This window comes from Barbus barbus (assembly GCF_936440315.1).
Source record: "Barbus barbus genome assembly, chromosome: 46".
Classification (NCBI taxonomy): domain Eukaryota; kingdom Metazoa; phylum Chordata; class Actinopteri; order Cypriniformes; family Cyprinidae; genus Barbus; species Barbus barbus.
This window is the reverse complement of record NC_136724.1, coordinates 15956519-15980772: the sequence shown is the minus strand read 5'-3', so window position 1 is coordinate 15980772 and position 24254 is coordinate 15956519. Positions and strand designations below refer to the sequence as shown.

Sequence of the window (24254 nt, the reverse complement as noted above, 5' to 3'; positions counted from 1 at the left end):
TTTCTTTTTTAATTCATAACAGGGTTTCTGCAGGGCTTAAAGTCTTAATTAGCCCTTCCACAAATTAAGGCTTTAAAAAGGTCATTGCAGAACGCCCTAAAAATCTGTAAAGGTACCATGATGTATAAATCATGGCATTAAATGTTGCATGCATTGCAAAAAAATAAACATCTTCCTCTGTATTGTCTAAATGTATATCTAATATCTATATATTAACATCCTTCAATGCAAGATGCAACTTAAGATGCGAAATGTATATAAGAAAACTTGTTTTCTGAAAGAATTAAAGTTATGTGAGCTTAAGTTTCTTAGACCATTGGCAGATATTTATTTTTGGTTTAATCATAAACATTTTGATCCGTTACAGAATACAAAACTTATTGTCTTAGGTCATTTTTAAGAATCATTAGACATTTGCACTGAAAAAGAAAAGACAAACATACTAAGGAAGAGCATTACTTTTTTTTGCACAGGTATAGTAAAAGTTATTTCCATATTTTACTGGTTCGGGCAGAGCTAGCAATCTTGCTTTTTTTTTTTGTAAATTAAAAATTAATGGAGACCTATTGAATGTTGTGGGGTTTTTTTTTTTTTCCAACTTTAAAGTGTGGTTAATACAACTCATGGTGTGCCTTATACTTTGTCTTAAAAAAGGTCTTTAAATGTCTTAAATGCATCTTTATAAAACCTGCAGAAACCCTCCGTTTTGTTTTATTGGTTATATTCTAACAGCAGCCAACATCTCTGGTTAACTCTCAATTCTAGAGTTAAAACCATTGTGAATCATTGATCCACATATCAGACAAATATTATGACTGCTGAGGTGTAACCATGCACTTCATGTTCTACTTGCTGCTGGGCTTCCAGTTTGGATTGAAGTGACTTTTTAAAGCCTCCCAGCATTTATAGTAGCTCTTATCGAGACGGTGACAGGTGTCCAATCCCCACTTGGTCACAGCCATGCTGAAGGATGACTCAAACATGAATGCCTGTTGGATACAGCATTATTTAGAACGTCATCTAGCCTTTTACATGATGTATTTCAAAATGAAACATTAAAACATTACCATAGTGCCTTCAGCAACTCTCTCTGGTTTCAGAAGAGCTGTGCTGTTCTTCTCAAAACAGTCGAAGTCAGGGCCATGTGGTGTCATGATGCTGTGGAGACTGGCTCCTCCAGACTGGAAACCTTCTTCCTTTGCTTCATAGTGGCCTTTGATTAATCCCATAAACTCGCTCATGCAGTTCCCTGTTAGAATAGACAGAGGGCGCTCTTTAACCGCATGAAATTTCATTTGGTTTTGGTACAAGTAAGCTATGTAGTCAACAACTCAGACTTACTGTGGTAGTAAGGAGGCCGAAAGGTGTGATCAGCTACACCCCAACGAGGAGGAAAGATGACAAAATCTGCAATGGCCACACCTGGACGTGTGGATTTGGCTGTCAAAACGGTGAAAATCGACGGATCCTGGAAATAAAGATTCAGGTAATTTGATTGACAGCTCAAATGTAGTGATTTTGAGACGTCAGATGAAGCAAATTACTCACCGCGTGATCAAACGCCACACAGTTGATGACCATGAAGCGTTCCAGGTTGTATTTGTAGGGTGTGTAGTTTCCGTGCCACGCCACCACATTAAATGGCGAAAAGTCCTATTTGAACACATTTAAAACGACAAAAACATACTGTAATAATACACCACGTAATGAAGTTTTGTAGGCCTTGAGTAAATAATCAATAGTAATGTCAAACGCGAAACACTAAGACGTCCGATCAATGCTCTAAACGGCATCGTTTTGTTTTGACGCTCTAAGTTACTCCTGCACTTGAAATATATTACAGGGCGAAGAAATGTCTTCGTTAAAAACCGCAATTTTATACACCATTCGCTTGATAATGTTGCAGCAGACAGATTTTGAATGCTGCCTGCAAAATCAATATAAATAATTACAGCAGAGACTGCCTGCTGTCCTGACCCTCATGCGCCCTCCTGTTGTTTCAACCCACCCACATGTACACACACACACACACACACACACACACACCTGGTAAAACACCAGTCACAACTGTACACACAAACACAAATCCAACGACTCAAACAAGAACATGACTGTTTTTACAGTTACATTCATTCAGTCACACAAAGACGCTCTCCGTGCACCCTGGGGTTTCTGGGACCCCGAGGTTTGTAATCTCACAGGCATAACAGACTCTATTAAAATGAAGAAAAAGAACTCATACACACAAAACACAAAAATCTTTTCCCAGTCAAGCAAATAATAAGCTAATTTAAGCAATTTTAGCACTCAGTTGGAGGACAAAACAACAGGATAAGGCTGTACCTTCTCCTTCAAGACAGACTGTAAACCATTTAAGAGAGTACCGGTGAGACCTGTGTCCTCAACTATAGATGTGCTCTCTCTGCAGTTTTTTTCTCATTACAATAAGTGATGCTGCCTTGTAATGCTACTTTTGCTGTCTCTAATTTGCTCTTGACAGCCATAACAAGTCAATTATTCACTCGACAAGACAGGGAAATAAATTCAGTGCAGAATGATGCTTGAAATCTTGGTCTTATTGAAGATGTATCCTGCATGGACCAATTGTACATTTTGTGTGTAATCTAACATTCAGTGCCTCATTGATGTCAGCAGTGTTAGGAATGGGAATTACTAATGACGCAATCATTTCACGGCACCTGTTGACATGAGAAGAGCTTTCCCTGGTACTTGTTGACAACGGTGTAACCTGTGGCTACAGTACGGTCCTCGTACCAAGCCACAGGTGTTTGGAAGTCCCTAGGGTTAGCCAGTCCATTAGCCCCTGCAATGCACAACCAAATTAATAGACTTTTCCCAGCAGCTTATAGAAAGCTTATGTTATTCAAAGGCATTAAAAATAAATTATGTTGTACATACCTATAGGACCCAGGTCAGGCAGCTCAAAGTGGGCCCCAAACACCTCTAGAATGTACCCCCTGGTTTCTCCAAACACATCAACTTTAAAACGCATCCCTTGCTGGGAAACATAAAAGAGTACGTAAAATATAAAAAGAAAATATTTTTAAAATGATGTTCCTGTCTTGTTTATTGGAATATTGAACGCTAGCTTGAATGTAGAATACCATTCAAAAGTTTGGGATCAGTAAGATATATATTTTTTCCGAGGTAAATTAATACTTTTATTCAGCAAGGATGCATTAAATTGATCAAAAGTGACAATAAAGCCATTTATAGTGTTACAAGAGATTTCTGTTTCAAATAAATGTTCTTTTGAGCTTTCTATTCATCAGAGAATTCTGGGGGGGAAAAAATGTATAACGGTTTCCACAAAAAAAATATTAAGCAGCTCAGCTGTTGTCAACATTGAAAATAATTTAATTGGATTACGTGACACTGAGGACTCAAGTATTTGCTGCTGAAAATTCAGCTTTGCCATCACATTAATAAATTACATTTAAAAAAATATTAAAATAACAGTTATTTTATTATTTATTATAGTAATATTTTGCAGTATTTGCAGTATATTTTATTGTATTTTTGATCAAATAAATGCAGCCTTGGTGAGCACAAGAAACTTCTTTCTTTCAAAAAAAAAAAAAATGTACCAACAACTTTTTCTTATAGATATTAGAGTGACACCTGAATGACACAAATCTCATTGGGCTCCACCATCATCTTTCCAAATTCTGTGGTAATCAGGATTTCACCTTGTTGGGGCACTGAAACACAAATTGCAATCCTAATCAAAAGTACTACTACTACAAAAATCCAAATCACATATTAATCCTGAAAAATAAAAAATTGAAAAATCTTAAAAAATATATATGGCATGAACAACAAGACCACAAAGCTTACCAATAAGGAAATCACCATCTGCATTTTGGAAACATCTATGAAAAGAAAAAATACCATCTTAAAAAAAAAAAACTGTACAGAGAAGGGAAATAAAATTATTGGTGAGCTGAATCCAATTCAAACGGACTTGTCAATCATTGAAGTGTTACAGGTATACATGTGGATGGCGATTCCATTTCGAGATTTTGAATCTCCAGCTCCACAGACTGTATGTAGACCCTGAAAATATCAAACCGTATATTGGCATCACTGAGAATTATTTAAATATGAAGGCCATATGAGCAGTGTGGACAAGGATGAAATCTTTTACCGATATGAAATCCACTTTTTTCTCAGAAGATTTGGGGATGTTAAACGGCTTCCATCGTAGCTGGTTGGGGTCAGGCTCCACTTCATTCCAGTTCTCTGTGAGATCTCCACAGGTCATCGGAGTGAAGGGCTTGTGGCGCACAGAGGGTAAAATGCGGTACAGCCAGCTATAAACATAAACGTTTGCTGTGCTCATTTCTTACAAATCGTAAGGCTTTAGGTTTGACTGGTATGTTACATACTGTTTTTTTGCAAATCTATATATACCTTCTCTTATTGGCCGAGCGTGGGCAAGTGAAGGCAGAGCCAGAGAGTTGCTCAGCATATAGGCCATATGGACACACTTGTGGGTTGTTCTAAAAAACAATAAACTAAACTGAGTGTTTAATGTGTACTGTTAATTGGTCAGGTAGGTGATAAAATTCTGGTATTACCTGTCCCTCAGGTAGAGATCCTGGACAGCGAGGGTCCTCAGATGCAAACTCATTTCCAAAACCGCTCATGTACTACAACAGTTATTTCAACAGTATTGATTACTAAGTGGCAAAATGTGATAAATGAGAGTAGAAAACACAAAAGAAGCTTTGTAGGGCCATCTGAGTATTTCCCCCTTTACGAGTGAGCGGCAACAAATGTGCTTAGTCATGGTGCATCTGCAGAGCAGCTCTTATACATCTCAAATATGTATAGCTGAAAACATATGGAGGAGTTAAATATGACAATAAACTCATAGGAATTAAGATTTCACTTTCAAATTTAACCTAAAAACACTGACAAAACATTCTACTTCTCTAAAGGTAGACAGTTGAGATCAGCAAGGAGTCTGTTTTAGTAGACTGCCAGATTTCCTTTTGGTTTTGTTTTATAAAACAAGAGCATTCTGTTGAAAACGCATTTTGTGGAGCCTACAGTTTATGTAGCCTAGAGCCGAGATTAACCTCATCTGGGCAGCTGCAGATTCCAGTGATCTGATTGGCCAAGTTGGAACGCCCCCCCAAATCCTCCTCATGTAACCATGACATGTAAAACTCATTTTCAGGAATCGGTTCTTTCAATCAGTTCGCTTTAAAGAATCGATTCAGACAATCAATTGATCGATGTCCCTGGCATTGTTCTGAAACAATCCAATAAAGTCATACTTACTGTTTAGGTTTTTGGTGATTGCTGTAATGTCATGTATCCCAGTTAAATGTGTTGTTCAGTTATAAATATAACTATAAAGTCTCATTTTACATTCGTGAACTGCTCTTAAAGATAGATCGTCTCGTGAGTCCTGAATAAATCTTTCAGCGCTGCTTTTCCCAAAAGCATCTTCAAGCGTTTGTTTAGGTTTAGTTGTTTAGCTGAAGATGGTTTTTCGAAACGCAGCCCAGACCGGTTTTATGCATCGCCTCTAACTATTCAATAAAAAGATCCGACTCAAAAGAGAGATTCGGACCTCACACTTTGGATGTACCGGTGAGTTTACAGCGCTGTTGCAAACATAATAAACAAGCATCGTTTTTGCAGCTGGTTTATGTCTAAATAAAAATGAAGAAAAAAATATTTTACGAAAACGAGATATAACCTGGAAAAGATTGTGAATAAAACTTTATTACGATTTAATTACGATAATTTTGAACTTATTATATTTTATTTTAAACAAGCATTCGTCCATGCAGTCCAAAGTGCACTTACCTTCAAACCAGCCATTGTTGCGTTTTTACTAATGCAGTCTAGTAGCCTAATATATAAACTTTTCAAAATGAGCTGCAACTTTCCTCAGAAGAACTTCGGGCAGCACTGGTCCCTTGAAACCGCTCGTACCGAGTCTCTCTTGCAGCAGAAGACCGAGGGAGGAACTTGGGTCGTATTTACGTTTTTGTCAATGTGGTTTTAATTAGACTCAGACACGGCTCGTGACGCAACCGGAGATTTGGGCAACGTTTAGGAGGGGAGGAGAGCTTTGATGTTCACAGATCGTGCAAAGAATGACCCCTGGCACAGGTACAGCAAATGTCAGTTAAGGCAAGATGGTAAAGTCCAGTTCTCAGGCCTTTAACAAATGCACGTAGGCTTATTTCTTGTTCAATATAGAGGAAACCAAGGAATGTTTAAGCTTTTTATTCGTAACCATCTGTGTTTGGGTTCTTAATCCCCAAGTTTAACTATGCATCTCAGGTTTTATTATATTGTTACCATAGATGTGGAAAATTATAACAAAAGTTAAAATGCATTAAAAATGTAAAACAAAATAAAATGGGAAGGAAATATGGATACAAAGGTTATGTTAATTGCATTGTGGTAAATATAGGCCTATACACTGTCTTTTTGCAATTTGTGTGTGTGTGTGTGTGTGTCCAGAAGTAGAGCCTACATCAAACAGTAGTGTCACAGCTAGTTGTAAGTTTAATGCTTCACTATAATTATTGTAATTTAATTACTTTTACCTTGAAAAACTCTTGTTTGTCTGTAATTTAATTACAGTTAATTCTGATGCAATGGTATTAAATAGGCTATTGTACAACAATTCTATATAAAACAATAGTGGATTGACCATCAAATCATTTTACATCTGTTAAAAGGTATATTTTTTTTATGTAACCTTCTCCCTGTTAACATAGATGTTGTGTGGATGTAATATTCTGATATGCTGATTCATGATTCCAATTCTGTCCTTTAACGTCCATTTAGATGATCACAAATCAGAATGCAAGTGATCAAATAACATTAATTGATGTTACAAGTCTTAAAGGAAATCTGTAGCTTGTACATGCTTCATCCTGCACTGCACTTAGAGAAGGCCAGAGCTGTTCAAATGCTGTAGTTGTTTCCATAATTTAAACATAGCCAACAGGGGCCATTATGTAGGTTTGTGTCTAAGGTTCCACAGTATGACACTGAACTCGGGCACCGGTCCAATTGTGCATTTCTTTCTGAGAAAATGAATAGGCGTAATAAAAACAGAAAACAATATCACGTCGAATCAATTTGCCTCTTTCATTCCACACACTATTCCCTTTCTCTCATCTTTTGGGAAGGTGATGTGTTGGTGGGGTAAATTATGGCAATTCTCACGGTGAGGCGCAAATAAACTTACAGCGGCAGAAGTAACTGTTCTCTACTGAAGCGTGCAGCTGTGCCGAGACTCCCGCTGGCAGGCCGTTTAGGTGCTGTGCTCAAGTCGAGAAAGACTAATGCCGGAAAATATCTCAAGCCAGTCTCCGGAAATTGATCTGCTCCTCAGGGAAAAAATGACTGATTTTAATTTTGTCACGCCTCTCTCTCTCCCTCGCCTTTCTTAAAGTAAGCCGCTTTCTTCCACAGGCAATAGAGTGACAAAAATGGCTCATGATAGGTGCACAGATGAGCAAGAGTATTTTCTACAATATAGCCTTGATGTTCTCCCCCCCTGGATAAACTACATGTTGATGGACTTGAAATCAGTCCCCCACACATTCCGTTCAGTGCAATTCACAATCACAGGATGCAAGGCGATCCGTAAATCCTGGAAATTCAGGATAGATGGTAGAGCTACGGTGTATGGATTTTTGGAGGCACCCCAAACCCAGCCTGATGCATGAGCAAGTGTATGATAAATGTGCTTCCAAATGCTGCGTCCTGATCCCTCTCACCTCGCGCTGCATTTGCACCGGCAGTAGTTCCACTTACCGCTGAATAGATCTGCTGAGACACCCACTGTCCTCTTTTAAAATGAAGAGCAACTGGCCTTGTTAAGGGAGTCTCTCCAGTGGCTGTAATGTTATGCAAATGGTTTAATATGAAGATAAAGACTGTAGCGGCATGCCACGCTCTACCAGTTCAAGCCCCGGTGGATCCTCAGAGCCTTCACTAATGAGAGAGGGATTATTCTGGAGTCATTAAATGGTGCCCTCCCTGACATCTCTCCCCTCTTCCCCTGGTTATGCCCATTAATGCACTGTACACAGACTTTAGAGATACCTTTTACCATCGGCTTCTGGTTTTTTACACATCAGAATGTCACTGAATAGCAAATTACATTCTCTTCCCACGGAGAAAATTGCTTTTGAATTGCTTAGTTATAAGGATTTTTTTTTAGGAAGGAGGGGGGAAACATGCAAAAACATAATTACTTGTGTTGAAAATCTCATTGGCAGTTGTTGCTGCTGGTTGCTCTGGAAATTTATTTGAGGAATTATGCGGAAATGCATCTGTGTGTGTTTTTGTTTTAATATTCACAAGAACGTACAAAAACTGCACTCTTATTGACCAATACTGAATTAAGTATAAAGTAACTGACATAACATCGCACAAGCTAGACAATCTAGCTAATAGATTGAGATTTGGTGAGATAGCTTAAGCACTAATATCGAAGAACAGCAGGTAATATCTGATTGGTTCTCAATTGCGGATACTGAACAACACCAGTCACACTCTTAGAAATAAAGTTTCTTTATTAGCATTTTCATGAAGAACCTCTTCTATAAAACCTTCACATTGAGCAAAAAGGTTCTTCAGATTAATTTGTTCTTCACAGAAAAAAATGTTTCTTTAAAGATCGGTTCACTGAAAGGTTCTTTGGGGAACCAAAAATTGCACTGTTGTGAAAAGGTTCTTGAAAGTGGAAATAGGTTTTTCAGATTATTAAAATGTTCTTCGCTGGAAAAAAATTTTTTTTGTTCTCTGAAAGGTTCTTTGAGGAACCAAAAATGGTTCTTCTACCCTCTTGAAGGCTCTAAAAGAGGATTTCCGCATAGATATGTATAGATGCCACATTTGACCGCTCCAGATACATGTCTGCCATCTTGGAAGGTCTATGTCGTCACTCGCAATAACAATGAGTTTCAAAATGCAGCAACATTGTGCTGTATCTGATTGTAAAAACTGCCTATATTTAAATTCCCGAAGAAACTGGATAACCTTCCACAGGTAAGAATGTGTTTTTTTTCTGTTTTTACTATGTATTAACTGAGTATTACAGGTTTTTAACTAAAGTACCTTTTAAATGCCTTGTTAGCAAATGGCTTTGTCTTGTGTTAGTTTAGCAAAAGCAACGTCAGAAGTCTACTGAAGATATAGATTTTCATGCACCAGCAACTTGTTCTCGAGTGTTTACGGACATTCCAATATGGCAAATGGCTTATGTATAGCAGCCTATAGAAACAGCCACTAATAGGGCATCTGCCTGAGTTTTCGTAGCGTTGCCACAGAAGGACCATTTTGGTTCCCCAAAGAACCTTTCGTTTTTTTATAGAACCATTTTTTTCTTATTGTGAGGATCACATAGTCTGAAGAACCTTTTTCCACTTTAATCAGATAGATTCTATGGATGTTAAATGCTCTTCATGGAATCAAAATGCCTTCAAAAGGCTTCTTGTAACCTTTATTTTTAAGAGTGACATGTTGCATCAAACTCATTCAAAGCTCAAGGAGGAGTGAAAAAAAAAAACTGAATTGAGAAGAGAATGACAGACAAAATATTGGATGACCCTTAAGTGTCTACTGTAGCTTTCTGACCCTGTTAAATTCCTGTTGTTGAAAACAGAGGTGAGACCACCATGACCCTGAGGGACAGACCAAATTTACTGTTACTACTTCCTAACCACAGGGACTCCAAGCACCAAGAAATGGAGAAGTAAGAAATCCAATATAGATTGCATGGCTTCACTTGGCTCCCCATTGTGCAGTTCAGACCAGCTACCCAGGAAAAAACGTTTTTGTCTCTCCCACTAAATTGGTCTGGAGGACTTTGAGAGCAGTCAGCTTCTACTAATGATGCCCTCTGATACATTCACATAAAATTCTTGGCCTTTTCACACACACATATCTCAAACACACAAACAAAGCTAAATATCCCCTTTTATCACTGTCAGCCACCCCTGACCACTTCCAATCTGCCAGCGACAGGGAAGCAAAACAAATATAACTATGGGAGCAAGAGTCCTGAAGGAGAAAAAGAAAGAGGGGAATAGAATAACTGGCCTCGTGTGGAGGCAGAGACTGGAGACAGGGACGGAGCTGGATTGAGCCCGAGGAGAGCTGTCACAGCAGCCATTACCATCGCAGCTGAACTCCAGAGAAGCCATCTCAGCACCACGCGGGAAGCTAATTTCATTTGAGATGAAGTCTCTGATGAACTGCTGGGGATTATCCCCTATAAGTATCCACAGACCTCATTAACAATACCCCAAGACATCATGTTTGGTGCTTTATCAACATCTCCTGGGCCTCGCTGAAGTACTCATATAAGCAAGCAAATTTTTGTGCTAAGTTTTGGCCAATTTGGAGTTTTTCCAGTTTTCTTCTGATGCCTTACAGCTCCACTAGATGTCAGTAGAACCAATATAACATATTTCGGAATGGTCACTGGCCATTTATCAAAATAGTTTGATGGCTTACCACAATATTAGGTCTACTCTACATAAAATGTGGATTGAATAACCCTAAAAATGTCATGTGGTGTAACCTATCAAAAAAGAACAAAACTACTTTTTAAGCTTCCTTAATTACAAGCCTTATTCTTTTAATACACATGAGTGTACACAATTTAATATTTTCCACTAAACAAAAATCAAAGATATGATTAAAAAATATAGGCCTTTTTACATTAGCCTATTTCGGAATTCATGTTCATGAATAGGCCTATCAATAACATGCATTTTTTATTTTAAAAATAAAAACGAGACTTTGTGACAACAAACGGGCTTCTTGCATATTACTGCACTAACTGGCAGACGAAAGGTTTTCAAAATTACATATCTAAATAAATAATAAATCCACCTACTACATCTGCCAACATTTCCTTTATCAAGAATTTCTACGTTTTAACGAGACAGAACCTCATACATTTTTTATACTTCAATACTTAATATTTCTTATTCAGACACTGAAAAGATGTTCAGTGTAATTTCTGCATGACATAGCCTAAAAAATAGCGTCTCATCATTGACCCATAGCCTCCTATGCTCAAGATGGTAAAATATTATTCCATAATACACGACCTCCTGTGATGCTCTCCGACTCTTGATAAAGCCCAGCGAAATACACCAAATTATTTTCCTGTCGTTGAAAACCTCTTGATTACTTCTTTTATACGAACGTCTAAATGCCATTCATTTCCTTGTGTCGTTTTTACTAAATTTACATAAAACTCAGACAAGGTCAGATAGCAGCTAAGTCCCTAATTTACTCTAATCAACTTTCATTTGCATGGCGATATTTGCACGCGTTATTGACGCTAACTGAATAAATGGACTTCTTCAAACTCAAGGGGAGAGGTTTTGATAAGCTCATGGGAGAAGAAGAATAATTTGCATGTATTACTTTGATTAACTTAATAAAGGATTGTCATTCTTGAATTTAGACATTCATATTCTTTCCAAGAAGCAATCAATAAAGGGCAAGAGCACCTCTTTAGATCATCAGCGCACATGAACCCTCTTTACAGGCAAGAAGAAAAGAAATAAAATGAATATATGCTAAATCCAGAAGCCCCTGTAAACTTCTTCATGCCTAAACGATAATAAGATCGGAGACGCAAAATCGTTCCAACTCATATTTGTGACCTTTCACCCAAATGCATTATTAAAGAAGCCATTCCACGCTTCGCGTCCCCTCTAATCTACCAAAAATGACATTCAGACTTATATGAAATGATGCGCAAAAAAATATAGAAACTTGAAAAACTTCCAAATGATTTCTAGGCTACTGCACCGTAATATAAATGGGGGTTGGTGTGTCTAACAAATCCAAATAAGACCAGAAAGCAAGCTATGCATTGTTTTAACATAAGTAGCATATATGCCCAAACCACTGTTCCAAAAACTGTTTCGTTACCACAAAAACTAGCTACACGAGCGCGCGAAATAACTGCTACAAAAGTAGCATTTGCTTGAGGAAGTTACCATAGCAACAGTTCGCCGCTGTGCCGCTTACAGGTAGAATCTTGCAGACAAAACACAGTTGGCCTACCGTCTTTATTTATAGACTAGTTTAATTTAAATATTACAAATATATTTAGAACGTCTTTAATATTTACGTCATTCATTTCCTACATAAATTTGCAATTTAAGAGCAAGTGCACGCCGTTCTTATTCGAGACTAGGCTATATCATAAAAAATATTTGCATAACAATTACTTTGTTAGAAGACAGGTTTCTGTTTAATGGTCTTAAGAATATAGGAAGCACTGAGGTAAAGTTGAAGTGATATTAAAAATTTTTTTTGACAATGATCCCTCTCGACCGGAAGAGCAAATTGGCACCTCATTTATTTAGCCTCACTATTGACTTACCCATGTGAACAATGCAATGCCCAACAATTAAAGAAGTAGTTTACTTAAAAATTTAAATTATTTCATTTATTCGCTCATATGTCAGCATTTCTTCTGAGAAACAAATCAAAATTTGGGCCTGCTGTGATTGTTAGTAAACTCAATATTTCACAAAATACAATTTTGCTAATTAACTCATTAAAACATTAAATGATTGCTGGTCATGTGGTTGTGAACTTGGATGGCCAATGCAAGTCATGCATCTGTAGACAACACGTGAGCTGCAGACTTTTGATTTCTTATGGGTGCCAGAAAGCATTTAGGGATGAAAATGGAGAAAAATTAAGTGTTATCACTCAGTCTGCACAGAAGAATCTTGCTCAAAGCTTACTAATAAACAATAATTTGGCATGTAACCAATAAAACAATTGTAATCCCATTTACTTGTGTCTCCAACGACAGGATAATCTTTGGTTAAAATGTTTGAGTTGTCTTTCCTCTTCCTTCTTCTCTCCCTCTTTTTAAATAAATTCAAATTATCGAGTCAGTTGAACAAAATTAGAGTCCTTTTGTTTTTATTAGTGCGTATTACTGTTGAAAATTACAGATGATCACTGCGTTCTAGATTGCTATTGTTGTTCCGATCATCGACTGTCATTCTAAACTTAAGCTAACAAAGTCATTAAATTGACTCCCTCGCGCTTTCATTATGCGTGGTGTTAATAACCACTAATTAACTTTGCTTACGCGCGCGTCTGAGAGCACGTCTTTTTGTTCGCCCTTTCAAGCAGAGCAGCATCCAATTAAGTCACAGCAACAGGAATGAAGACACACCACCTCTGGAGCACAACTGTCATCAGCGTGGCTCCTAAATTCAGCAGTGAGCCACTAACCACACAGTAACCTCTACCACCAACTAATTAATAATCTGAACTTCCAGCTCATAGATAGATAGATAGATAGATAGATAGATAGATAGATAGATAGATAGATAGATAGATAGAATAAAAACACAAAATGTTTTAAATTAATATGCAATTATCCGTGATTATCCATCATCAAAACGAAATGTGGCGGAAACTTTCCACATGAATTACAACTGATTATTTAAAATTGCGTCAATCATGGTGCAGTTTTCGTTTAGTTTTTTTGCTCAATCGACTGGATTTATCCCTGAGCGCTTTTGTTAACACCAGGAGATGGCGCTGCTTGAAAACGTGGGAGTGATGGAGTCTATATTAGGGATTTAGACACAGATGTTGAGCTGTTGGTATAACATCATCGAAACGATGTAAAGTGTCACCTACTGTTATTTACAGTTTGAGGAAAGCTTCTTGTTATCGGAACAGGGGGTGGTTTGTATAAACTTAGCCAAAACCCAACGGATTATGGGCCATGTAAACCCTGCAAAACAGAAGACGATTGTAGAAATTATCAAGTTAGGCTGTTGTGAAAATATGACACACTGTGGTATCGGGTAATAGAGGAGCGTGAAACTGACTGGCACCCACTAACAGCTTGCCTGCCCGCACGTAGAGCGCTAAATAGACTCAGGACTGAATATGGGAAAATTGCGCATTTTTTCCCCCAAATGCGTGCGTGTAATTAGTGCATTTAAACAAAGCGCGGATGTCCTGCTGGCGGTAATAGTCCCTGACATTTCTTTTCTTGGGTTAATAACAGAGCGCGTATAAATGAATCAAATTGTGCCACTAAATTACATAGCGACTCTAAATACCCGTCTGCATTACGCGCCTGTTTGGGAACGAGAAAAATGTCTTATATTGTTATTATTGTCATTACTCTCTTCTGTTGATCTGCTTGGTGCTTAAGTTTCTTTAAGGTGGAATTCGTCGTAGTGTACGTTCAGTGTTGTTTATGAAGCTGATATCTCAAAGTCCAATATTAAGGCCAAACATCAAAACTTTCACAAATGTTTTTAAGATCGAGCATTCTTCACATACAGTATTTTCACGACCCTAATCTCAGTCAGCACCAGAGCAGAATCATATAACCTATGAAGAGGAGAGAGAAAATTGCAGCTTCGTTGCAACTTTGGGATTGAATTGTGAAAATGATCCTTTTAACATTGATAGGTCTGAGCGGCGGATAGGGTCATGCCATCCGCAGCAGGTTAAATAGACTTTCATTTAAAATTACATTCTCAATCTGTCTCTCCAGTCTTCTGGAGTCTAGTTGCCTGCAGTACGCTCTCACCGGCCTATTATCACCACCCTCACTTTTTAAGTCAATCATCTATGGCTATCTGATCGCTTCACTCTGAGAGGACAGGCAATTAGGCTAGGTGTGTATACGCACACGAGGACCAAGTGAACGATTCACCCGGTCAGGCCTTGCCTCTACTAAATGGGCTTGGGTCTCCTTTTGAAGTGGCTATGGCACAGAGTGTGTAAAATAACATCAAAGTATCACAACTATACAGACAGATATCCAGAACAACTGAAATTAGAAAAAATAGCTAAAATAAGTGCATGGCACGAACAGTAGCCTATCAAATAATATTAACAAAATCAATAATAATAGTAAAAAAGCAAGATGCTTTTTCAGCATTCTTCTCAATAAAATAAATAGATGTGTATTTTGTGTAATGCTAGTGTATTTGAATACCTTCTTATTTTTATTAATTTGAATTTATTTATGTATGCATTTGGAATTTTAAAAAGCCACGATACAGTAATAATAATAATAATAATAATAATAATAATAATAATACATTTTAGTTATGACTAAAAATAAAGCATCCAACATCTTGGTAAATAAAGCATGTTTCTGAATGTGTTTTCCCACTTGTTTAGATAAATCATTTGATTTCAATTCAGAGTTTTTACTACACACTGACTAAAAGTGAAAAAGCATAATAGGACCCCTTTAAACTAAAACAGCTTGCCATGCCATATTGAATCTAATATGAAAACGAGGACTGTGAGGGATAGATTTAGTCTTTAGAATGGCACGCACTGATAGAGCCGTGCATTTCGACTTTTTTAGGCCTCTAGGGCCGGGCTTCAGGCCAATTTTCACGTCATAGTTCAGATGCTGGCCGGGCCTCGGGCCTGTTTTGGGTTTTTCCTTATTTTTATATTATAGACATCCATCGATTAGTGATGGATCGATTAGAGAACAGCTCGATGGTGTTTAGTGTCCTGCAGCAGCTGCAGCGGAAGAGTTCTGCGTTAGACTAAAGCTTGCTGCAAACCCCAGCAAACATAACCATGAATGTGTCTGCAGGAAACAGTAAAGAGATATTTGAATTATTTAATAAACTAATGTTTATGTCGGTGTCGCAAGGATGAAGTTGCTGATCACGCGCCTTTAGAGAGAAATGCATCTTTATTGATTATGATTAAGATTATAATAAGAGTTTTTGTTTTCGGTGTTTTTATTTCGTTAAGTGATCATTTAAAGCTTTCTATAGATATATTTATCATGTCTGTGAGGCATGTATTCGCTCAGCTTCGGTTCTATCTGCAAAGTCTTTCTTCATTAATCTAATTTCAGTCTAAATGTGGAGGTGCTTATCAGTAAATTCAGTAATCCATCACAACATTCGCTGAGTTCATACCGTTTAACTTTAATAGAAAAATATATAAAGATCCCCCTTGTTCCCTTGGGAGCCAATCAGATTTGCGTTACACGTCAATGCAACAGAATGGAGAGCGGAGCTACTGCGGATCAGTGCATATGGCATTAGCGGCCAGGGTGGGATAGGCAAGAGACACGTTTCAGATACAGTGTGAGAGAGAGTAACAGTCACCCCCTCGAGCACAACCTCGGACGATACAAATATGACTAGTCAGTACGACGACGATAGCCGCGACCGAAGAGAATGTAAAAGCAAGTCGCCCACCGTGCTTTCGTCCTACTGCATAGACAGTATACTGGGCAGAAGAAGCCCGTGTAAAGTCAGACAACTGGGAGCGCAAAGTTTGCCAGCACCCGTCAGACCGGACCACGACCAGTCAGCTGAAGGTAAGCGCCTGAACGCTTTGACGTTATTTATTTTATGCTGTTTTACGTTGTCACAAACATGGCATACAGTTAATTGATTTCACTAGCATTTAACATCATAGTTGAAGAAATATGTACAAAAATAGTGTCCTGGTCAAAAGCAACACCTCTGGGTGTGAAAACAAAGTCCTGAAAGTTTTGAGAACCTCTCAAATTAAAATAAAAAGTTTAAAAAATTAAATGAGCAGCATTGAAATGTTTCACTTGTTAAATGCTTTACAACTTTATGGATATTTGTTTTAAGTTCCTCCGAAAACTGTGAAAGAACCCATATGGGTTCTTATGGACCAATACTTTGATCAGGCTGAGAAAAATGAATTAAATCATAAATCCATGTTTTCGAGCATGGTTCAGTACCATGGTATAGGCTATATCAAATTACCATCTGATAGCCATGACTATACAGTATTGAAGAACCTGTAAAAATTACTTTTTATTTTTAACTGACAGTATAAAAAAAAAAAAAAAAACTATATGCAACAAAAATGGTTCTTGATATGTTCTTGGCTAAACCATCAAAAACATTTTTAAGAGTGCGTAATATTTACAATATCCCTCAAGCTGAATAAGTGAAAATGCGTATATAATGCTGTCTTAATTCACAGTGCTTGGTGCATTTAAAAATATTATATTCTTTAATTTTTCTAGTCACCTCGAAAGAGAACTCGTTTGACTCGGACATGCACCTGCCGCCCAAACTGCGCCGGCTCTACGGCCCTGGGGGGAAGTACCTGGACTCCGGGAGGGGGTTTCACGAGCATCTAGAGAAGGGTGAGAGGGAGAGACTGCTGGACCAAGCCTGTGAGAGTCTCAAAATCAGCCAGGCGCCACAAGTCAGCATCAGCCGTAGCAAGTCGTACAGGGAGAACGCGCCGTTCAGCCAGAGTGATGAAGGCCAGAGCCCCGAGCCCACGGCCCAGGAGCTGGTGGAGCTCAGCACGCTGAAGTTTGAAGAGGACGTTGTCAAAGAGGAGGCGTGCGGAGATGCCAGTCTGTCTCCCAAGGATGAAGAGAGCATGCACAACGATGGGGATGTAAAAGATGGAGAGGACAGTGTGTGTCTGTCGGCCGGCAGCGATTCGGAGGAGGGGATGCTTAAACGGAAGCAGAGAAGATACAGGACTACCTTCACCAGCTATCAGCTGGAGGAACTGGAGAGGGCCTTCCAGAAAACACACTACCCTGATGTGTTCACCAGGTACATATTATGTTTTATAGATTATGACAACAACGATGACAGAAAAAAATAAAATAAAAGTCATAGTATGAACAGAACGCATACCTTAAAATGAACGAAAAATAGAATTCCTAAATATACAAAAAAAATAAATAATGTATATTGTTAAATACAGATCTGTATATATTTTAACTATCATCGAAATAACAGCACTAATCCATAACTTACTTTAAATTACAACATTCGAAGAAATAAACAATTTAAGATTTATTTAAATTATATATATATTTTAAAAATATTTCAAATATTTGTAAAAAAAATACAAAGCCCCAGATTAATATTTTTAAGAAAACATATCATGTAAACATCAATCAATTAAAAAAAGTGTAGATTCATGATATAAAACCTTCATGGCCAACACTTCTGTTGTGGATATTCCGTTTAGAAGTTAAATGTTATTCTATTTTGCTTTCCTTGAAAAAAATAAATACACCGGTTGATCGTTCTGTATATTAAATAGATAGATAGATAGATAGATAGATAGATAGATAGATAGATAGATAGATAATCTGCGTGACATTCTGTATTAGATATCAGAGAAATAATCACTGAAATGTGTGCACACTCGTTTATGTCCTGTCATGTACAATTTATTCTTATACGACTGATACTCACATTATTCTGTACTATACTGCTAGTATCACTGTGAACATTCGTGACCGTCAAAATAAATATATGTGGGCCTTAAAACATCTCAAGGCCAGCAGCAGCCTACTTCAAACTCTAATGTATAAATTAATAGTTTTATTTAAGAGGTTTATTTAAGTTTGACTGTTCTCAAGGGGTTTTAGGCACATTTTTGTAGTGTCAGTGAAAAAATGCTAATTTTAGGGTTCATGTTATTTTGGAACAGCACTAGAAAAGTAAGCCATAAAAATGCCGACACGACAAACTGAAATATAGGCTACGTTAAGCATTATAAACAAATAAAAATGTTATGCGTTAAATAAAATGGCATAATAAAATTAGCCCTATTTTTTTAGACGGATGTGATGTATTTTGTCCTTTGAGTTATACTATTTTGTTTATTAAAATGTTGCTATACAATTTATGTTCTTTATTTTATAAGGGAAATCACAGTTTCAATTTGAACATTCATAAGAATTTTGTTTATTTTGAAAATATTGCCCCACATTTATTCGTTATTCGTATAGTCACGTTGCATAAAATAAAAATAATCAATATGCCACAAACATAAGCCTATCAAATAAAAACCATCAGTCTGTCTAATGGCAAATTTTTCTTTAACCAAAATGTTCGTTGTTGATCATGAAATATCGATGTTTATATTGACGTGCTAGATAATTGTCATAAATTTAGCCAGGTATATTTTCAGTAAATGCTCAATTGTCATATAATAGTCTAGATGCCATTATTTCCATCATTATGCTGTTACAGTCAGTGCACTAAAGCCTCGCCCAACGAAACGACCCATTATAAGTTATCCGTTCGATTCTCATCAGCCCCAAATTGCTTTCATAGGTTTCTGACAATTTAGGCAAAATCTGTTTTCTTGCGGTGTTTGTGGATTTAAAAAAAAAATCCCTGCACATTTTGATGATCTATATTTTCTATTCCAGAGAGGAGCTCGCGATGAGGCTGGATCTAACAGAAGCGCGCGTGCAAGTGAGTGCTACTTTTCTTCCTTTCGAGCACAAAAATAAAACATAAAATAATTGAAATGCATAATAATATTAACGAGTACTGTATAAAACACAATCGAGAACCTTGACTCCATTCAGATGTTAAAAGCATTTAAATTGCAGCGAATTGAGAGAAATTGCCTATAATATGACAACTTGTCGACATTTTGAAGGTAAAGATTAACTAAATGATGTGAGCCTGCGAATTCTTGCAATTTGCTTACTTATAGACGTTAAGACAATACACCTATTGGTCTATATTTAATTTCATTTTAAAGTGACAATCGTAAACTTGGTTAAATGACCCTGTACGTCATGGCAAGGTCTTTCCTGTTATCGAAAGTTATTATACACAATAGAGCGAACATTTTAGCGGCAATTACACAGACGCCCCTGATTCATAAAAGCGCACTTAGCGAGAGAGCAAACACTGCTATTCCAGGGAGAAAATGGTGTTTGAATTCTCATCGCCGGCGCGGGGGAGAGGGAGGGGTAGGGGGATAATGCTATTTGATTTCCCATTTTGTGATTGCAATAGACCGGCATTGATCCGATGCTTTGCACTTGGAACGAGTGAGAGACTATTAAGGGTGTTTGCCACCCCTCCTTTCTCTATTCAAAGCGTGGCTGGCATGTTCAAGCCCAACTCTCATAACCAAAGAGACAGTGCAAACATGAGGAAGCTACCAGGGTTATTGGCCATGTAAAACAACAGATGTCAATTTGGAGATGTGGGAGGACAAATCACTTAACAGGCTCGATCAGGAGGTGATAAAGCTAATAAATGCCCGAGGGGCCACGTAATGCAAAACGGTTTGGAGCATGTGTGAGGGGGGCCGAGGTTCCTGTTGGTTTGTCTGTTGACACTTTCCTTCATTATGAAGTCCCTGTCTGCAGGTCGTGTTCTTGCTGCACAACCTGGTGGGGTTTAGTAAGACAGGAGGGGGATCGTGGGAAAGTTAAATAGCCTTTTCAAGCAACTTACATTTGGAGGAATTTAATTTAAAGTGCATTAATTGTTATTGGATGCAGTTCAGCTGTTACTCCGACATCTTTTGTTAACATGGCTCTTAATTACCACGCTCCACCCCGTTTTTTGCTCTGCCCGAACCAGATTTTAATTAGCAAAGTTAGGGTAACAGACCGTAAGTTTGGGGCCATGTAATTACCCTTGACTTCCAGCCTATTTGTCACCTCATTAAAGCGAACCAAATATTGCACATGAACAAGAGCGACAAGCTCATGCTTAAACGACCATGCAGGCTGTCAGGTGGAATAGTAATGGCTCTGGATCAGAAACGGGAAGGGACAACTTCTCAAGGCCAGCTATTTAAGCGTGTTCCTCACTCCAAACTTAATCGCATAGATGCATTCATCTGAACGCTAGCAGTTATTAGTAAAGTTTGGGCTTTAATGAGGCTTCTCTCCCCACTCTTAGGTTTGGTTTCAAAACCGAAGAGCGAAGTGGAGGAAACGTGAAAAGGCAGGTGTCCAGGCTCACCCCACGGGCTTGCCCTTTCCCGGGCCGCTGGCAGCCGCTCACCCCCTGAGTCACTACCTGGAAGGAGGACCCTTCCCACCTCACCCCCACCCAGCTCTGGAGTCAGCGTGGACCGCCGCAGCGGCAGCTGCTGCTGCATTCCCAGGCCTGGCACCACCTCCAAACAGCTCCGCCCTCCCTCCTGCCACACCCCTCGGCCTAGGAACCTTCCTGGGCACAGCGATGTTCAGGCATCCGGCCTTCATTGGACCTACTTTTGGCAGGTAAAGACCATTTGCGATAACATGGTTCCAAAAGATTTTGCAGTGACGCCATAGAAGAACCATTTAGGGTTCTCCAAAGAACCTAACAGTAAACAGTTCTTAAAAGAACCATTTTTCTTAGTGTGAAGAACATTTTAAAGATCTACAGAACCTTTTTCCAATCTAAAGATCCTTTTGGAACCATAAATGTGAATAAAGAACCTTTATTTCTAAGAGTAATTATCACATCTAATAAATGCCCATGGCTCTTCTGTTGTACCCTGGACTCATCAGACTGCTGCTAAACCTACAAATTAGCTGGTGTGATCATGAGTGCAGTACATTGTATCACAGGAACGGTCTCTTCTGTTTAGACTCTTCTCAAGTATGGGTCCTCTGACCAGTGCTTCCACGGCCGCCGCTCTCTTGCGCCAAACTGCACCGCCAGTGGAGGGTCCAGTGCAGCCGCCGACAACCCTACCAGAACCTCCTTCTTCCTCATCCTCTACAGCCGCCGACCGCAGGGCATCCAGCATCGCAGCTCTACGTCTCAAAGCAAAGGAACATTCGGCCCAGTTGACTCAACTGAACATCCTGCCGTCCGGCACAGCGGGGAAGGAAGTGTGCTGATCCTTCTCATTAAAAACAAAACAAAATATTAAAGAAACCATCTCAACAAAAAGCACGACCAAATCCATATAGCACTAGCACACCGGAGACCCGTTTGACACTGGAGTCGTCACCAAGTCACTGCGCCTCCCACTGGACATCATCACTATAATTTACACCATGCACCAAACATGTTTCAAAACCCTGAACATAAAGATTCTGAGTGTAATATAGGCATCTCAGAGGGTAAGTTAGGGAGGCTGTGCTTGGTAAAGTCATTGAATCAGTCGGGTCTTTGGGTCAGGAGCAAATGTGGTAAAAGACACATTTACCCCCACACAGAGAAGAATCACTGGAACCACACTGCAATACACACAGAACTCAACATTTCTTCCTAGTCTTCTCTCAGTGCTGAAGCAGAGATGGGTCAATATGCCAAAGGGAACTGCCACAACCTGCTACCCATCCTGAAACATATCCATTCATGTTTGGCCTCAGTATTGGCAAAACAAATCAAATTTCTGAAAACGAATACTCAGCTTTACTTTCTGTTCGTTTCCAACTCTTGTTAAATATGATATTTAGGAGAGAGAAAAAAAATGAACAATGTGAAAATCTAAACTTTAGCCTGTTTACTGATCTGTTAAGGGTATCCTGTATATATAGCTCTGTTTAAAAAAGGAATGAAAATGGGGGCAAAATGACAAGAAAAAAAAAAGTTTATTTCAAAAGATGTTTTGAGAATATGCTCTCGGTGTAGTACTGTAGGAATGGTTTCACGTAGATTCATCCTTTGTTCGTTTGATTCAAATTTGAGATTTTTAGATGATTATTTATGTCTGCCCGGTATAGAGAGCTTGACATCCAGACCGGGAAGTTTTGCTATTCAGTGGGAATTTTCCCTGTCGCGCGCAGGGACCAAGTCGGAATAAAAGAAACTGGTGAAACAGAGACCCTTCTGTATTATTTACAACTGATAATGCGAATTGAATTTACTGAAATAATAAGTTTACACTTTTTAAAGGTTATCAATCATTTTGTTTTTATATTTTAATAAATAGGAACAAGTTAAACAAAACCATTACTTCTACTTGGAAATATTTCTGCAGTTCTAAAATAAAGCAAATAAAACTTAACTACATCATTATATAGCCTATATTTAATAATATATAGTCTATTTGGTGAAATTAAATGTGTTGATCACAAAAAAATCTGTTAGCCTACTAAATGTAACTAGGCCTATATATATATATATATATATATATATATATATATATATATATATATATAAATATAACAATAAATGCTTGAATAGCAGCGACATTTTTTATTCTTTTACTATCTAATGATCATACACATATATATATGCTTTTATAGTGCCGATTTTATAGCCATAAGAGTTTATTTCTAGAAGTAAATGGATAATTATTCGGTGGGGAGCCTTGAGTCGCTAATAAGAGAAAACAATTTAAGTGGTCACTTAAAACATGAATCAATTAACTTACCACAGCAGTTCAGTGGCTAACTGCAATCATAAACATTCATTCTTTTCGGTTTACTTCAGTTTGCTATAAATGATTGAGAATCATTTCTGTCGAGCATAACCAAATGAACGTATTAATTTGTATTTAATCAGATGATGATATTCATGACGGCTCTATTCTTCAAGCCTTGACAAAAAGCGGCTTGTCTCATCGGCTGTAGGCCTTACAACTTGTAGAGGCGCTAAATTGGACCCAACATCTGTAAATGCCCAACTCCGTTAAATCCTTTTCTCATTAATGAAGTAACAAGCAGTTTATCAAAAAGTCTTTCTTTCGAATTCCTTATTTAATTCCCCAAATCCCTCTCCGTTGGATCTCACGCGCGAAGCGATGCCATTACTGCAATCAATGCGCTCTATTCAAACGAAGTCATTTTCGCTCATTTGACCCGTCTATGGTGTTGAACCAAATTGCGTGAAATTACCTCAAGGATTAATTTTCTTCTTTATCGCGCGCGCCGCTGAAAAGACTTCTCCTTTCCTTGTTTTACCCGCGCTAATCCGTTTCATTATGACGCCACAAACAAGCAGGATCAGTGAAGATGGAAACGAACGAAATGAAGACGGGTTGGGAGGCGTGGGGATCTGTGCTCTTATAACGCCCAACAAATTCTTCTCCTAAATATCGCGCGTTAAGGACCCCCCCTTTCTCCTCTCTCTCTCAGAAAGTCCGTATTAAACATGTTGGCATGCGAGAATATGTTCAAAGGAGCATTAAGAAAAGGAAACCAATTTTCTCTCCAAGCGAGGTGCATAGACTTTTCCCCCCCTCTATTTGTGGAAGGGACCACTGGAGCGTACAGCCCACTTCTGTTGGGATTTTTATGAGATTTTCCAGAATGCCTTAATCTTATTGTGAACATTATTAATGAATCGCAAACCAATTTGCTCGTAATATCTGGGGAATGCTTGGCACAATTGTAGAGGCATTGACCTGAAGTGCTTAGGGCGACTTTCTCTTTAACGCTTTTCTCACAATGCATGAATGAATGAAGAAACAGGCTTTGTGGAGACTAAATTTGCTTCTCTATTTGTGGAGAGTGTGTAGAT

At 38.3% G+C, this 24254-nt stretch overlaps 2 protein-coding genes across 2 annotated transcripts; one reads left to right on the top strand and one right to left on the bottom strand.

The window, feature by feature from the left end:
• Nucleotides 1-6004, bottom strand: LOC306865202 (homogentisate 1,2-dioxygenase-like). Its single transcript, XM_079409669.1, has 13 exons — nucleotides 5845-6004; nucleotides 4602-4673; nucleotides 4435-4523; nucleotides 4169-4334; nucleotides 3986-4077; nucleotides 3859-3893; nucleotides 3643-3722; nucleotides 2920-3019; nucleotides 2700-2824; nucleotides 1549-1653; nucleotides 1342-1468; nucleotides 1068-1249; nucleotides 1-989 (listed from the first exon to the last, which is right to left on the bottom strand). The coding sequence occupies exons 1-13, from the start codon at nucleotides 5857-5859 to the stop codon at nucleotides 846-848; spliced, it is 1332 nt and encodes a 443-aa protein (XP_079265795.1). The 5' UTR covers nucleotides 5860-6004; the 3' UTR covers nucleotides 1-845.
• A 10033-nt stretch (nucleotides 6005-16037) lies between these two features.
• On the top strand, nucleotides 16038-22613 carry LOC306864604 (aristaless-related homeobox protein). The gene is made up of 5 exons (XM_079408718.1): nucleotides 16038-16390; nucleotides 17078-17627; nucleotides 19247-19292; nucleotides 20748-21073; nucleotides 21427-22613. Exons 1-5 carry the CDS (start codon nucleotides 16207-16209, stop codon nucleotides 21680-21682), a joined length of 1362 nt encoding a protein of 453 aa, XP_079264844.1. The 5' UTR covers nucleotides 16038-16206; the 3' UTR covers nucleotides 21683-22613.
• Nucleotides 22614-24254: the final 1641 nt, after the last annotated feature.